At 35.9% G+C, this 17,662-nt stretch overlaps 1 protein-coding gene across 25 annotated transcripts; it reads left to right on the top strand.

Moving 5' to 3' along the window:
- The first annotated feature begins 11,062 nt into the window (after positions 1–11,062).
- Positions 11,063–17,056, top strand: LOC114279891 (uncharacterized). 25 transcript variants are annotated; one of them, XM_082898382.1, is made up of 8 exons: positions 11,081–11,382; positions 12,309–12,350; positions 13,139–13,255; positions 13,912–13,978; positions 14,560–14,655; positions 14,801–14,949; positions 15,161–15,382; positions 15,507–17,056. In XM_082898382.1, the coding sequence occupies exons 6-8, from the start codon at positions 14,809–14,811 to the stop codon at positions 15,630–15,632; spliced, it is 489 nt and encodes a 162-aa protein (XP_082754508.1). In that variant the 5' UTR covers positions 11,081–11,382; positions 12,309–12,350; positions 13,139–13,255; positions 13,912–13,978; positions 14,560–14,655; positions 14,801–14,808; the 3' UTR covers positions 15,633–17,056. The 25 variants fall into 25 exon arrangements, 11 of the variants coding, with proteins under 11 accessions (XP_082754505.1, XP_082754501.1, XP_082754508.1 ...); XM_082898376.1 differs by having other exon boundaries at positions 13,912–14,082; XM_082898380.1 differs by lacking the exon at positions 12,309–12,350 and adding an exon at positions 12,406–12,470 and having other exon boundaries at positions 11,121–11,382.
- The last annotated feature ends 606 nt before the right edge of the window (positions 17,057–17,662 follow it).

The following is a 17,662-nucleotide window of genomic DNA, read 5'->3' as shown; positions in this document are numbered from 1 at the left end:
ATTATTATCTTTTACCATTTTTGCCTGAATTTTATTACTTCATTTTAAATTACCATCTATTCTTTAATAAATTGAGTCCAAAGGTGAATTTAAGTCCTCTAATGGAAAGAGGGCTCAAACCAAAAGTTGTTTTAGGCATGAAAGAGACATCATACCATTGGTAATGAATCCCAAAAGGGATTAAACCATTAAGCATGGCATCTCAATCTCATGCTTAAACACACAAGTAGTTTGAAACTACTTTCAAAGCAAAACAAAAGCCAAGAAAGGAGAGAGGTTGTAGAGGTGATTAAGAGTGATCACAAGTATGGAAAGCCATAAATAAACACTATCAACTCAAATAAGATGGCGTCTAAGGCCTAAAACACCAAACTCATGAAAACAATTACACTACAAGCATGCAAAACAAAGCTCAATTGCAACAAACGCTTAAAGACGGTTCTAAAATAGTCCAAAAATAGTCCTAAAATATGCTGGAATTAAGACCAAAAAAGCTAGAACAAGAAGCTAAAAAATAGCACAAGCTAGGCTAGTAAGCAAAACACAAGGAGAGGAGGCCAACCCCTCTAATTTTGGACTTCAAAACATGATTTTAGCCACCGAAATAACTCTGGAAATCAGTGTTTAAAAACTCAAAAAAAGATAGTGCAAAGATGGAAAACACAAGGGAAAACGCTTTGAAAACAAGGCACAAAGAATGGTGAACCACACCTTAGACTTTATTGGCCTTAAAACCTAAGCTTCAGCCCAAAAATACAAAGTTTTTACAGCCCAAAAACAGTTGGAAAATAGTAAGGAAAAGAGTAGATAAAGCAAGTAAAGAGGTAAAGCTTTATACCTTTTGAAGAGAATATTCAATTTTAAGCAATAAAGCAAAGCACACACACCCTCAAGAGCACAAACAAGGCTCAAAGACACCTCAACTTGAAGATGGAGAGGTTTGGTTAAGAGTGTATAGGCAAAGGTGTAGAAATTTGCTAGAGAGAGAGAATTATAGAGAGAGAGAGAAAAAAAAAAAATTTGCTCTAAAATTTTTCTAACCTTAAAATATGAGAGGGAGGTCATCTATATATCGAAAATATGAATTTTCCTCAAATATATCCAGCCATACACGTGGGAGCAGATGCATGCATTTGTGCAAACAGTTGGCACAGCTAACACAAAATATCTGCAAAAGACACTGGTGGCCGACAACCAAGGGTGATGGCCAGCAGCCGGCCACCAGAGGTTGTAGGCTTGAAGATCTTTGGGTTTGGTCCAAAACAGGGCAAAAGGGGTGCAAGGTTTGAAAGGCTCAAAGTTGTGACATTTTGCTGAGAACTTCGAGCACTTGACAAGCATATAAATTCATCATCGGGTGTGCATGCGATGATGTCCAAGTCATAAAGGCCGTAAAAAATGGGGTGTCTACAATTGGACATCGAAATAAAAGTCTAGGAAATACAGGAAGAAGATGACTTATGGACAAATTTTGTCTATGAGGAAGAAGGCAAAGATGTTGAACCAGAGAAAGTGGAAACAGAACAAAGAAAAGAAGTTGCTTCGAAGGCAGAAAAAGTTGAAGGAGAAGCATTAGTAAGTGTTCAAGTACAAGACCCTTTGGAAGAAGTCAATTTAGGGGAAGATTCTACACAGCAACCCACTTATCTCAATGTTTGGTTAAGTTCTTTTGACAGGAACCAGTTGTTGGTAGTCCTAAAGGAATATAAGAATTGTTTTGCATGGTCTTATAATGAACTGTCAGGATTGGATAGGTCATTAGTGAAACATAGGCTCCCTATGAAACCTAACTTCAGACCACACAAACAGAAACCAAGACGAATAAACCCCGAAGTGGTTCAGAAAGTGAAGGAAGAAATTCTCAGACTCCTTAAAGCAGGCTTCATTAGAACAGCCAGGTATGTTGAATGGTTGTCTAACATTGTGCATATGGATAAAAAAACGGCAAGATGAGGGTATGCATCAACTTTAGAAATCTAAATTTGGCAACTCCAAAAGATGAATACTCCATGCCTATAGTAGACCTATTGGTGGACAGTTCAGCAGGACACAAGATTTTGTCTATGGTTAAAAAGAACGGCAAGATGAGAGTGTGCATCAACTTTAGAAATCTGAATTTTGCAACTCCAAAAGATAAATACCCCATGCCTGTAGTAGACCTAACGGTGGACAGTTTAGCAGGACACAGGATTTTGTCTATGATGGATTAACATTCTAGTTACAAACAGATCTGCATTGTAGAGGAGGATGTCCACAAGACAGCATTCAGGTGTCCTGGGAATATTGGCACCTTCAAATGAGTAAAAATGTCATTTGGTCTAAAGAATGCTAGGGCAACATATCAAAGGGCAATGAATACTATCTTATATGATCTTATTGCAGGATACCTAGAGTGTTACATTGATGATATTGTTGTAAAGTCCCAGTCTATGGAGGAACACTTGGTTCACTTGGTAGCAGCTTTCGAAAGAATGAGAAAGTTCAAGTTAAAGCTTAATCCTGTCAAATGTGCTTTTGGTGTATCAGTTGGAAACTTCTTGGGCTATGTGGTGCACAAGAAGGGAATACAAATTGATCAGAATAAAGTCAAAGCTATCATTGAGGCCAAGCCTCTATCAAGTAAGAAAGAAATACAAAAGTTCCTTGGTCAGGTTAACTTTATTTGAAGATTTATTTCTAACACTGCAGGGAAAACTAAAGTATTTTCTTCTTTGTTAAAGTTGAAAGATGAAGAGGAGTTTGTGTGGACAGTAGAGCATCAAGCTGCTTTCGAAGGAATTAAAGCCGACATGGCTAAGCCTCTTGTGTTTATGCCGCCAAGGAACAATAAGCCCTTGAAATTATAGATTGTTGCAGCAGAAGATTCATTGGAAGTTTTCCTAGCTCAAGGCAATGAAGAAGGCAAGGAGCAAGCAGTTTATTACCTTAGTAGGTTTTTAAATTCTTGTGAATGTAAATACTCAGCTATAAAAAAAACTGTGTCTTGCATTGTACTTTGCAGCAATGAAATTAAGATATTATCTTTTGCCTACTGTTGTCTTGGTAATTGCAACTATAGGCTTGGTTAAGTACATGTTATCTAGACCTATGTTGAGGGGAAGAATTGGCGAATGGATATTAGCTTTATCAAAATTTCATCTAGAATATGTCCCCCAAAAGGCAGTAAAAGGGCAAGTTTTGGCTAACTTCTTGACAGATTATCCATGTCAAACAGAAAGCCAGGAGATAATGGATCTTGGTATGGCCAATGTTGAGCCATGGCAGATGTGGTTCGACGGATCAAAGGCCAATGGTCTGATTGGAATTAGTGTTGTAATTAAGTCACCACATGGGGTAGAAACCACACATGGTTTCAAGATTGATGAAATTACTTGTTCCAATAATCAAGCTGAATATGAAGCTTTAATAATAGGACTAGAAATGGTTATTGGATTACAAGCTCATGCAGTTGATATATTTGGAGATTCTCAATTGGTAGTCAACCAAGTGAAAGGAATTTTTAAATGTCAAAGTGCAAGCATGTTACCATATTATGTTGTTGCATTACATTTGCTTTCTCAGTTTTAGATAGCAAATGTGACTTATATCCCAAGGTTCATAAATAACAAAGCCAATGATGTAGCTCAGAAGGCTTCGAATTTCAAAATGAGAGATGACACTCAATTAAACATAAGTTAAGCAACATATCAAAAAATAATACCACATTTAGCTAAAAGGAATGTTGTGTTGGAAGTCGATCATAATGACTTACAAGATCAAGATTGGAGACATCCAATCATGCAGTACTTAATTGGCCCATCTTCGAAAAAAAACAAAAAGATTAAATTACAGTCTATGCAATACATAGTGTATGGTAATGCTATTTACAGAAAGGGAGCAGATGGGTTGTAATTAGAATGTCTAGGACCAAATGAGGCATTGACAGCCATAGTTGAAGTTCATGAAGGCATTTGTGGTGCTCATTAGCCTGGTGTGAAGATGAGATGGTTGCTTCGAAGGCATTCCTACTATTGGCCAACCATCCTTAAATATTGTATAGAGTATGCTAGAGGTTGTCAGGCATGCCAAAAGCATGGCATGATAAGATATGTACCAATAACTAATTTGCATGCAGTTGTGAGGTCTTAGTCATTTAGAGGTTGGGCTATGGATATGATAGGAAAAATGCATCCACTCTCTTTGAAGCACCATTGTTTCATCCTAGTGGCCACAAATTACTTCACTAAGGTGGTTTAAGCTAAACCATATAAAGCTATGGATCAAACTAAATTTATTGGATTTATTAAAGATCTGATTCACAGGTTTGGCATCCCACAGACCATAACTGTAGATAATGGGACTGTATTTAATGGAAAGATGATAAAATCTTTCGCAGCAGAGTTTGGAATTGGCCTTGTTAATTCCACCCCTTATTATGCACAAACAAATGGTCTGGCAGAATCATCCAACAAGTCCTTGAAAAAAAGAATACAGAGAGTTGTGGAAGACAAACCTGGGGGAAACTATTATTTTCTTCCTTACAGAGAGTTATTGATTCTCTACTCCTAAGGGATGGGAACAACTGAATGGCTGTAGCCATGTCTTTCTTACGGTCAGCTAGCCCTTGATTGGTAATCTGCAGCTTTGTAGCAGTTCGATCCAATGCAAAGTTAACTGCTGATAACTCCTCTTCTAATTGGGCATTTTCTCCAAAAGCTGAATGCGAAACTGAGAAGCAGAGGAATGTTGCCCCTTCAATTCAGATACCTCAGTATGTATATGGGAAACAAATTCCTTGTCTTTCAATAGCTTCTCCTCTGCAACTTTAGCAATGTGGCAAATGTTGACATAAAAATCTATGGTAGCTGCTGCCTGTGATAAGTGACTTGAAATGGCCATGTTGGATTGCTCCATAACTTTGTAGCGTTGGAGGAAACTATTCTTAAGTATGGGTCTTTGCAAGGCTTCGAATAGGATCCTTGAAAATGATGTTAGCAATTCCAAACAAGTGCCTAAGTCCAATGGAGGCAAAGAAACTCTAGTGATAGTTGGAGAGCCCTCAAAAATTTCCAAGAGAGAGTCAGCAAGGGCCAATGGCTCAGCTTCACTGCTGGCTGCTGGGGTGGTTGAAAGTGTGTTAAAAAGGCTAGCCAGTCGGGCTTCAAAAATGTCCATCTCTTCCACTGACATTAAAGGTACAGAGAGGTCTGGAAGAGATGGTTGCATAGGGATAAGAGAGAAGGTTGAATTGTCCCTAGCAGTATCTATAGTCCTGGCCACCAACAGATCAATAGAAGAGGGACTGGAGCTGGATGATGGTGGTGGACAAGAAATTGGTAAGCTACTAGTATCTTCTCTAGGAATATCAGCTATCACTGATGAGGTGATAACCAGGCCTTCTCAGGTGATAAAAGAGCAGCCAGGACTGTAGGGAGAGTAAATTGGGCTGAGGTAAAGGTTAGATAAAGTAAACATGGGCATAAAGAAATAGGGATACCTTGCCTCAAAAAAAGTATGAAATGTGTAGAGTTGGTAAGTGGAAGTATTGCCTGGATGGGCTCTGCATTTAAAGGCACTTCGGTGTTGATCTTCTTCCTCCTTTTCAAGGCTGCCTCAAATGGCCTTTCAATTTCAAATAAGACAAAAGAAGCCATTGTCAAAGGAGAAGGTGGAGTAACTGTTACTGCAAGACAGAAAATAAGAAGCAATGGTAAGTTTTATTGCTGAAAACTTGGAAAAGGAAATTACTAGCGAAACCAAAGGAAATTACCAGTCTCGGAAGTGGTGGTAATGGTGGAAGAACTGCGAAAAGCATAATGTTTGGCAGTTTGTTACCTCCTTGCAGCTTCCCTATGGAGTATGTCAGCAGCAGCAGCTTCATTCCTTAATATTTGTTGCTGCCTACTTTTCTCAAATCTTTGGAAAACCACTAATTCCTTATATTGCTTCCTCTCTACTGCCTTGGCAGCTGCTTGATGAGTAAGGTCATCAATGAGATCAAAAGGGGAAACTATTATTTTCTTCGTTCTTTTAAGTGATGTTTCTTCAGGTACTTCCTCTTCCTCAAGATCAAGCACATGTTTCCTTCTCTTCTGTTGTTGTCGTTGCTTGTCTTTAAGAATGTTTAGGGCTTGAGCCCTTTGAGAAGAGTCTATTTGTGAAGCCCCTACATCAAAAAGAAGCCATAAGTAGACAAGCAAGGCATTATAAAGAGAAGAAAAAGGAAAGATAGAAGTGCATGCCTCTCTTCAAAGCAGCCCTGGTGACTCTAGGAGGAGGAAGGGAGGCAGCAAGAGCAGTCTTTCTGGCAGCAGGAGTAGGAGCTGGGATAGTAGGAGTAATAGAAGGAGTGATGAGCCAAGTCTCCTTAGGCTTGGCCTGAGAAGGCAAGTCTAGTCCCACCAATAGATTCTGAGGGGGAATAGCCAAGTGCACCTCCATATTTGCTGTCCACCAGTTCTGGTACCTCTTTAATGCAGTACCTTGTAGGATAAAGGGAGTGAATTGAAATTCGATCAAGTCTTGGATAAATTTGGAGGCTGCTTCCTCCAATCTAGTTCTTTGCATCTCAACTCTTTACTGGCAAGGTTAGGGTTAGATTGGCTGTAGAGAGGGATAAAGATCGCTTGAGTAAGCCCAAATTGCCTGGCAAATTGGGCAGGGCAGTAGGCTTCTGCTATGCATTTGTAAGCTCGAGGATGTAAAGTGCCAATTAAGAGCTCCCTTAGAGTTAAGATAAAAGCCCACATGTCCTTGTGCTGAGGTTGGGAACAATTTCTGTCAACCAAGAAAGTCCTTAACCAGGCTGGGCCAATATTGGTTTCGAAGGGACAAAAAAATGATTGAGAAGGATGGGAAGCTGAGAGGTGGTGGAAGAAAGTAAAGTAATAAGAAAAAGTGGGAGGGTAAAGTGAAACTCTAGCATATTTTACTCCATAAGAAGTAGGGTCTGATACCAAAAATCTTAAGCACCTAGAGTGTAAGGCATTGAAATAAGCAAAAAAGCCAAAGTTGCAATATCCAGAGTGGCCCCCCATGGTTAGCATCCAAAGGTTTTTCACAAAATTGAGAGCCGGCTCTATACACATGGCCTAAAACGTATGGAGCCAAGGCTATTTTCTTTCCCAAAATAAGGGCCTTAGCAAGGGAAGCAAACTCAGACATAATCCTCTAAGAAGATGTACAGAACAAAAATTTGCAAAGCCAATATAGAAGAAAAGAGAAGAACTCTCTATCTGACACAAGGTCCTCTCTTGAGTTTTCAGAATATGCAAAATCGCTAAAGGAAGAATTCAAAGAAGGGATGGAAAAAGGCACATTAAGGTCAGGGTAATCAAGACCAAAAGGGGTGCCAATGGGAGATAACCCTAAGAGATGGCATATATCAAGAATGGTAGGGGCCATCATGCCACATCAAAATTGAAAAAAAATTGAAAGATGGATTCCAAAAACAGAGGGCAGCAGGTATGAGGAAAGGGTCTTCAGGGATAGAAAACCTGGCTAGTCGAAGGGCATCAATGAGGCAAAGTTCCTAATGGTCCAGCGTCCTAGCAGGGACAACTCGATCATACCATTCATCCCATTCAAGTCTCATTGTGGGCCAGCAGCGGTGGGGTTGATTCAACCTCCAGCTCCCCTAGTCAAGCCCACCCTCTTAGAGTAGGCAACGGTCTTCCAGACGAGGACATAAGGCAGGGAGCTAAGCAAGGGCCTCCCTGAAAATGGGTCCAAGCACATACTCTCCTTAAACACAATGACGAGAAATAAGGATGCGTCCATCAATAGCACACCGTTCACCAGCTCTATATTTCTCACATTCTTCATTGATGAGTCTCCTCAAGGTCACAAAGGGGCTTACACGCTCAATAACTAGCACTTTTAGAGATGAAGAAGCCATTATCGAAGAGTTGAAAGCGGAAGGTGGATAAGAAGTGGAAAGTTACAAACAAGAGCAGTAGGGGTGAGAAGGAAAATTTTGGGCAAGTAAATAAGCAAAGCACGAAGGAAAAGGGTTTTTAACCTTTGTTGTCCAAAAGATTACCAATTCAACCCAATGGGTCAGTTATACCCGAAATAAACCATTTGATGGTTTTGACTTATGTGGAATTAAAACGCTAATTTCATACCATAAGGGATTTTAAAACCACATCATAGAGAGTCTCTTTCAGGAGTAACTTGTAGAAGGGAAGTATATTTTTAAAAGCCCAGCTTGGCTTCGAAAACCTGTAGTTGGCTTCGAACCCTGTTTTCTCCTAGGATCTTCGAAGTTCATACCTTAAAAGAGAAAATAGATAAGGCTTCTTGGTTTCGAAGGTTCTATAAGCATTCTCTTAGACCATCTTTATACGGCAATGTTCTTCGAAAGAATCTTTAAAATGGCTATCTTGTTTAAAGTTGTGGATTCTGAAAGTAAGCACTACAAAGTCAATACTTGGCCAAATAGTGAAAGAACCCAAAAGGACTCACTCTTTAAGAGTAAGCAGTATAATTCCTAAGGGAAATTTCCGTACTTCGAAGCACATGGACTGTATTTCAACGCAAAAATGGTTAACTCGAAGCTGTTGGTTATACAGATTATGTTAATTATGTAATTAGAATGTGAAGCTTAGGACAAAAATTGTCTTCCTTAAGAGAAAACTCCACACTTTGAAAATACTTAAATTAGGCTTCATAGTAAAATTGGTTGATTCGAACTTTTTGTGAACATAGTAAGGAGCAAGGTCGCATCAACCATACAACCAAGCATCCAATTGGAGTATAAAACCAGATCATGCCAAATTGGAGCATAAAACCAGATCATGCCAAATAGAGAGAGAAAACCCTGGTTTTATTGATTTGTAAGTAATTACATTAGAAAAGCCTATTTGGCTACAAATTCGATCTCATAAAAATATGGAATAGAAAGAGTAACAAGTTCATTAAATTTGACCTAGCAATGTTCAATGAACTTATGTTCTTTCTTTATTCTACTTTTTATCCTATCAAAATTGGGTTGTTACAACTGGTATGCTCTTATTTGGTGAAAAAGCTGTTCAGCTTTCACCTCAAATTCTGTCTCTTTCAAGCCTTGTTCCATTTCATCCATATCGAGATCATCCCAGTACGGTGAATCCTTATTCTTGAAGTCATTATATTCTTCAACAAGGTTCTCTGCTTTGTACTGTGTTGGCTGTTATTTCGTCCCAAGAATCACTGGTATCCAAAGAAATTTTGTACCAGTGAAGACGGAGTGAAAGTTGGTTCAAAAAAGTTTGAAGTTCTACCTGGGCGATAGGGTTGAGAACAGGACCCCGTGTCATAATATCACAAGCCCATTGGAAGTTCTTGAGAGGAATCTCATCTCCAAGAACATTGAAAGGCAAGTGAGAGAAGGCAGCAGTTGGAAGAGCTGGAGGTTGGTAGGAAGGAAGAAACTGATTCTCGAAAAGAGTAAGTTTCAATTCCTCCATCCAATGAGGATTTTGAGGGAGAGGAGGTATAGAGGGAACCATCCCGAAGAAAGAGGGGAACTGGGGGTTATTCACGCATTTGAGCTAATCAGAAGAGCAAAGTTTTGCCTTCTTAGCCAAGAATGATGGATTATATCCCTGTTCTTTGTCTAGATGAGGAGTTGTTCACACTATCTTCGCTGGCATGGAAGACGTGTACCACACCACAAGCAAGTTGTCCTCCAGACTGTGTTGGTGATCAATGGATACATAAGGGTAAACCACTGAGCTCCGAGCACAAAGAGGAATGAAAAGAGGGTCATCGAATTCAACAAATCGATGGTGAATCCGCTCCCTTAATTTGGGTTCATCAAGTTTTGGCCAACTTTCCCAGCCAGTAGACTTGAAGGAAGAAGAAGCGAATGTGTCCCATACAGAGAGTGGTGGGGCAGAAGAGGCGCTTCCAAGGTCTATCTTTGCAAATGCCTGGTCCAAAGGTTTGTAGTTGGCAGATTTTTGGTCTAAAGGTTGGTAATTTGCAAAAACTTCCATGACTTGTATAAATGAAGGCGGATAGGTGTAACCAATAAATGCGTTAACATTCTTTCGAGGCATGCAATCATCTCGTATGCTCGATCAATGTAAGAGAACGGGAAGGTGTGATTGGGCATTGGGGATTTACCAGTCTATTCGTCTACTCAAATAATGGAAGTACAAGATACAAGGATTTAATAAAGTTCATTGCTTCATTATTCAAAGAGCGGTTATACTACCAGAATACACAGAGTCCATGCATGTCCTAGAACGTGGCACTACAACAAAACTAATTATTTATGGCATTATGTTTATGGCATGCATTAAATGCATGTCATAGTTAGTACATTCTACGACATTTTTTTTTTTTTTTTGCAAGCCGCTAATGTTTTGTTAATAACAGCATACATATCATGTAAGTCGTTAATTCATACATTTATGGCATACAACAGTATGCTGTAAAAAATATATGTTTTCACGACTTACAAAAATATGTCGTAAAATATTTGCACTTAAGACAATATGCATTTCATGTTGTAAAATATTATAACTTAACACAACACGCTAATGAATGTTGTGAAAACTTCTAACCCAAAAACAAAATCAATCAGATTTTTTTATGACATGCAAAAGTATGGCGTAAAAAACGTATAATTTCACGACATATAAAAATATGTCGTAAAATATTTGTACTTAAGACAACATACATTTCATGTCGTAAAATATTATAATTTTATGCCGTCTATTAAAAAAAAAAATTCAATCTCATTTTTTTTAATATAAAATACTAACAATTTCCAACCAAGCTTCTTACCTTAAATTTTTCTAATTGAGGACAATGTAAAAAACAAATTGCTCTAATTTTTTTAACTTATTTGAGTATATTTATAATTTTATAAAAAAGCCAACTTTAACTACTCTAAAAAATTACTAAAAAATAAACAAATAAAATATAAATATAATATAATTAAATTTCAATCACATTCTCTTTTTGTATTTTTAAATTTCTATCCAGATTTATAATCCAAACAAAATTTTACGATTTTAATACAAACAAAAAAATAAAATATAAAAATAAATCTCTAAATATATTTGTATCATATGTTTCAATAAACATATGAATTACGCACCAGTTTACCAAAAATTGGAGGGAAAAAAAAAAAGGAGAATAGTGTTATAAATGATTAGTTTGATTGGGGTTCAAGGCAACAAGAAGACTTTCCCATATAAAAAATTGATTTTATGTGTCAATACGTGATTTTTCTCTCTCTCTCTCTCTCTCTCTCTCTCTTGATCTCCCAACTCTCTCCCTCGATTGCTCTCGATCTCGCATCCTCTCTCTGTGTTCTCTTAATCGATCATTCCTTCAATTAATCAATCAATCCATCGAATGGTGAAGGAGAGTTTCAAATACGTGATTCTGATCAGTGACATCTCCATTGTGAGTATTTTTCATCGTTGTTCACTCTATTACTCAATTATTGATTCACAATTTGATTATATCTTCAGCTTTGTACTTTTCTTCTTTTAAAAATCTGAATTTGAATCGCAAGTGTGATCGATGTTAATTGTACGAAGATTTGAGATTTTCTTGACTTTTTTAGTGTTGTTTTTTGAGATTTTGAATTTCACTTCACCTATTATTATTGTTGCCCTGTTTTAGTTTAGCTTTTGATTATTTTGGTGTGTATTGATGTTTTCTAATAATGAGCTCTGCACAATTCTAGGATCCTGAAATTTTTCTTAGCTTAATGTAATCTAAGCCTCGTATACAAAGGAATTGAAGCTAGGGTTTCATCAATTCTTCATCTGATTACTACTGTTTAGATTTGAAATTATAGGTGTAAAATGGAATTGAATAATAGATGGGATTAAAAACATAGTCCACTTTGGATAATGTATAGATCGATTTTGTTTGTATCATATAGTTGAATCCTCTTTCTGTTTGAAAATTTTCCGATTGATTTCCCATATTTTAGTTTGATTGAACACTATAAATTTCTATTTGGTCTGATTTCAACTGATTTTTGCATTGGTTTGCTCAAATGTTTTCTGATGAATTTCTCATATTTCGATCATGTTAGCTTATTCCACAATAGGTACATCAATGAGATGTTTGATTAAATTATGTGGGTTGGTTAATTGATGTTAACTATTTTTCTGATTTGTTGTGATACTTCCTATTTTGTTGTTTAGTATTGCCTAACAATAAATTTTGGATGCAAATTTTGACTAGTTAATGTAACATTGAATTGCCATGGATTAGTTAGCAATAGTATTGAATAAATCTATTGAAAATGTTTTGGACTTATGCTAGGAAGAATCATTCAAAAAAGAAAAATGTGTTCTAATTTATGTTTTTCTCAGGTTGATTATTGACTTGCAGCTACATATGATATCTCTGCTCTTGTAAGCAAAAGTGATCTCTTTCTAATATCTTATTTCTTTGATTTTATTTGTTGAGGTTGGCTCCTTATCAACCTTGGGGTCAATGTTCGTAGATAATGGGTTTGCTGCTGGTATGGGATTGTAAGGCCCCCAATCTTGGACTTTTGAAGTTAGTACTATTTTTTAAATGAAGATCATATGGGTGACGTAAAATTTTAAGTCTAATGATTTTTCTGATGCAAACTCATTAAGAAAAAAATAAAAAAAACTTCCATGTGCAAAAAGCTTGCTGCCCTGATATTGCACAATGCTATTTTAGAATATAGGGTAAGTTTTATTGATATCATTATTGAGTTTGCTATTGACTAAGAATGAGGTAGTTAGAGGATAATATTGAAAGGGAAAGAGTGTCTTTTTGAGTCATGCAAGTATTGTAGTAAGGACGATCTTTAAATTTTGAGCAACAGAGAAAAGGAAAGTTGTATTTCTCGTATGCATTTTGAGTCTTCAACTAATATATTCGAGCTACTTCATGTCGGAAGTGAAATTTCTTAGATTAGAAGTTTTAGAGAAGCTACATCTTTTATGGACACTATGTGTCTTCCTTGAGGATTAACCAAAACAAAGAGTCCCAAAAATTTGGGAAGTCATCATAGCAAAACATTTGCATTTCATAAAAAATGCCTAGCTTTTGTATTTTGGCATACTGCATACATAAAGACCAATACGAATGCAATGTTTTATGCCTTTTTTTCAATGTAATGTGTACTAGAAGTCCATACCATAAAGCATATTCCGCCTCTTTTCAGGTGTTGGTTGACATGATTCAGGTACCGGATTGGGCATTTGAAGCTGCTGGCTAAGAAATGAGAGGCATGGGCCAAGAGGCAGCATACCAGCCCGGACTATACTTGACAGCAACTCAGGTATTAATTAAGTAATTACTGTAGCTAGAACTGATGCACATACAATTTTCAGGGAATTGTCTCTTGTTTGGCCTTCAGTTTGATTAATTAATTTCAATATTCAGATGTTTTCTAATTTTCTGTCAGGAAATTTGCTTAATAACTTAAATCATAGTTTTTGTTGCTTCTCTGCTTATGTGCCTCACAGTTATTTTGGAAGCTTCACCTTGGTCTATTTGTTGGTTACCCCACACTATGGTCTACAAGGAGTCCAACGTTTGTTATTTTCCTCTTCAATGTTTACTAAAGTTGACATAGTTGTATTGCACTTGTTGGTTATAATGTAAAACTACTGCAGAGGCTTTTTGTTCAACTCAAGGAAGAGCCATTCTAGAATTGATAATAGAACTAATGAAACAATTTTTATTTTTTTTAAAATATTTAATCAGAACATACATTAGAAAGAGTGCCAAATGGGGCACAACTTGTATACAAAAACTCAAGAATATCAGGAAGGCTCGACCCCAAAATTTAACTCACTAGTGAAGTCTACAAGGAGTAAAGCATATTCACAAAAAAAAAAAAATCCTTTACTCTAAAAATGAAACTCTACATGGCTTTCTTCGTGTCCCTCGTCTGCCGTTTTCTTATAATTGAAATTAATTTTGTTTCTACAGGTCCTGTTGAAACCCATTGTCTCACAGCTAGCTGCAGAACTGCCAGCTTCTTTGGAAGAATATACGAGTATACCATCTATAAAGGAAGTTGATGATTTGTTGGTTGTGTGCGTTGGTCAAATGGCTGTTACAGCTAGCAATGACCTTCTCTGGAAGCCCCTGAACCATGAGGTGAGTGTAGAATTTTTTCAGACTTGACCGCATTGCATGTTGTCAATGCTCTTAGCTGTGGACCTCAACTTTAGGTGTTTAAAACTTAAATAATGAGGTGTTCTTATAAAATACAAGCAAAAACTTGTTTTGGACTAAATTCTCTCTCTATTGAGTCTATTATTGTTATGTACAATCCATCATGTGCTTCATATTGATTTCTAAGTTATATTTGACTCTCTGCGCACCTATGGATAGAGCTATCAAAGAGATAGTATCTGGCATTGTGTAGCGCAGTGCTTTTATAGCAACTCAAACAATAAAAGAACTTGTTTTAAAAGTCTTATTATTATTATTATTATTATTATTATTATTATTATTATTATTATTATTATTATTATTATTTCATCTATATGATAGTATTATTATTACTATTTCATGCATAGGAAAAATTGTTAGTAGTTGCTTTCTTACTAAAGAATAACAACGCAATTGTAGGATTATGCCATAGAGTTAGATGAGACACGCATACGTAATGCAGCACACTTGATGGTTGCCAGTTTGGCTGGAAGTTTAGCTCATGTAACATACAAGGTTTCATCTCAAACTGTAGATCTCTTTTGTTGTTCTATTGTCCTGTTTTGTTATCCGAAAATATAGCATTCCTATCTGATTAGAATCTTATGTTTGTCTACCTTTGTTACCTGGTGTTTGACAATGATTGTGTGATTACTGATAGGAACCCTTATGTGGCTCATATCAAGTCAGCTTAGGAATTTGCTTCAGGGTTTAAATATTGCAAGTGAACTTGAACAAGCTGTGCAACTTGTTACTAATAACAAACTTGATCTGGGCTGTGCACTAATTGAACAAGCTGCAACAAAAAAGGTTAGATTGCTTTCTATTTTCTCCCACAAGAATGCATTTATGCATATATTTATTTATCCATTTATGTATACGTTCCCTTCAGTGCTTTGGATTCACATTATGCTAAATTGATAATGCATGCAATAACAGGTAACAAATTTCACTTCTAATATTTGGAAAGTTGTTTTAGAAGTTGTATAGAATACCAAAGAATATTTTGTTGTTGGATAAGGTTCTGAGAAGGCCCTACCTGTTTCTTTCACGAAGGAAGCTTGCTACACATGTGAAAATATGGCTTAATAAGTGTGGATTGAGAAGGAGAGCTGATCAATCATCCCTAGACACTACAACTACAATATTGTCCTCACACAATATTGTCCTCACCAAACCTGATAATGTAGAAATGATTGAATGGAAAGCATTTGTGAAACAACGAGCTTCCAAAGAATTTAAGGTAAGTTTCCGAATAGAAACTCTCTAATTTTTATGAACTAATTAGACCGCCAAATTTTCTCATAGTGATTCAATTATGAATTATTAATCATATAAATTATGGCATTCTTCTTTTGTATATGTAGGCAAAGAGTAAAAGATTTAGGGCAATGAGAAAAAAGCAAACCCTCTTACACACCATGAGTCGTAAAGGTTATGCACGATTAAAGGATGAAATGATAAATTTAAGAGTGATTCAAGTAGTTTTGTAAATTGAGTATGAAGTATGGTTACTATGAAATCGTTTTAATCATGTTGGTTTTCATTTTCTATTTTATTTTATGCATATATTTTATTTTAATTGTTTTAGTTTTGTAAATTGAGCTCTGCATAATTGTATGTTTGAGATTGTTATCAACTTGATATGATAGAAGTTGAGGATGAAAGGTAGTATGCATGTTGTTAGGTGTATGGATATTGGATTTTTTTGCGTACTTCATAGTTGTTGCTTCTGCTTAGTTTGTTAACATGTTGCATTTTATAAGTTACTGTCTACATACTGTTAGGTAAGGTTATATTCCTGTATATATATTATATATTAAAAATAATCTTCTACAGCAAATAAAATTATGTCATGAAAAGTGTAATAATTTATGACATGCAAAAAAATGTCGTAAAAGATTATATATGGCATACAAAGTATGTCATAAATATATTAAAAATCACCTACGACATACAAAATTATGTTGTGAAAAGTGTGATGATTTATGACATGCAAGAAAATACTGTAAAATATTATATACGGCATACGAAGTATGCAATAAATATATTAAAAATAACCTTCTACGGCATGCAAAATTATGCCATGGAAAGTATAATGATTTATGGCATGACAAAAATGTCGTAAAAAATTATATACAACATACAAAGTATGTCATTAATGTTTAATTTATTACTTTTTACAACTTTACCTGTATGTCGGAAAAGACACTCAACTTTTCACGGCATGTCATATAACGGCATTTGTGTGTATACCGTGAAAGAGTTTTTACGACATGCATTGCAAGTCGTAAAAATTCAATTTTGTTGTAGTGTGGGTGGATTGCACTAGTTCACTAATATCACCAAGTATTGGGTATATTAGTACGGGAGGTAATGTTGGTTGTATAATTTGTAAAAGTCAAGCACAATTCAACACGTGGCACGAAGGGGGCAATTTGAGGAGTTAATACAAATTGTCAACCAAAGTCAAACATATGGCAGTTCGTATTGGTAATAATGGATCTGCATAACACTAGAACAATCGAGAGATATAAGATGATGTGACCTAACGGTTACCCATAAAGTTTAAATTCAAAATTAAGAGGGAAGCCTAACTGCAAGAGTAGCGTAGTGGGACTGATTGTGAGAGAGCATGTTCAGCAATCATGGGAGGGCATTTTCGACGGTTACCACTGAGAAGTATAAATAGCAAGGAATGCTCCAGAATGAAGACCCAGACTCAGATCCAAAAATCAGTTTATTTACTTCATATTTCTTTCCTGTTTTACAGTTCTTTACATTTTTGCACTTCAATTCCTATACTGCACTTCATTTCCTATGAGTAGTTTCAAATAGTTTGTTGCTGTGAACCTCTACAATGCTGGGTCAGATCATTGTAAGTTTTCATTTACTTAATGAAATTCAGATTCTGAAATTGTTCTTCACTTGTTGTAATTTATTAATTTCTCCTAAACAAACCACCAGTAAAAGTTCTCTTCATTGAGGTTGAAAGAACTATAACACAATCGTCTGATAATTGGTTGGCAATTAATATTCTATAATGACTAATTGACCCTTGCTGACCCGTTTAAATTTACATCATTAACCTTCAAAAGCCAAAAAGTCAACAAATTGTATGTAGAGTGATGCGGTGTTTGGAATCCAGCTAACAAAGTAACAATTTTTTCTTCTTTGTTCGGAGTGATTTTTTAAAAAATAATATCAAAATTCTTACTCTTTAAATGCGATTTTTATAAATAAATCTAAAGTTTTAAAAAAAAAATCGTTTTAAGTGGTCCTGTTTGTACATTGGTTTGTTTTTAAAATTTATTTTTATATAGAAGTGATTTTGAGATAAATAAAAGCATTGTAGAACTCAAATCTCCATACAAACCTTTATTCTCCTTTTTTTTAATTTTATTTTTTGAAAAAAAAAAACTAATCAAACCCATTTAATTTTTTAATGGTGTGATCTTTTGTTTTTCCCCAATTATAAAATGAAGGGCAAATTACATATACCTCCCTCGAGATTTAACTAAAT

This window comes from Camellia sinensis, chromosome 12 (assembly GCF_055761805.1).
Source record: "Camellia sinensis isolate YWXY chromosome 12, ASM5576180v1, whole genome shotgun sequence".
Taxonomy (NCBI): domain Eukaryota; kingdom Viridiplantae; phylum Streptophyta; class Magnoliopsida; order Ericales; family Theaceae; genus Camellia; species Camellia sinensis.
The sequence above is the reverse complement of the archived record's forward strand: the minus strand, read 5'-3'. Positions and strand labels throughout refer to the sequence as shown.

Coding starts and splice junctions, on each gene's coding strand:
- LOC114279891 (XM_082898379.1), top strand. CDS start 14,809: ATGTGGCTCATATCAAGTCAGCTTAGGAATTTGCTTCAGGGTTTAAAT. Junction 14,950..15,160: donor AACAAGCTGCAACAAAAAAG/GTTAGATTGCTT, acceptor TTGTTGGATAAG/GTTCTGAGAAGGCCCTACCT. Junction 15,383..15,506: donor GAGCTTCCAAAGAATTTAAG/GTAAGTTTCCGA, acceptor TTGTATATGTAG/GCAAAGAGTAAAAGATTTAG.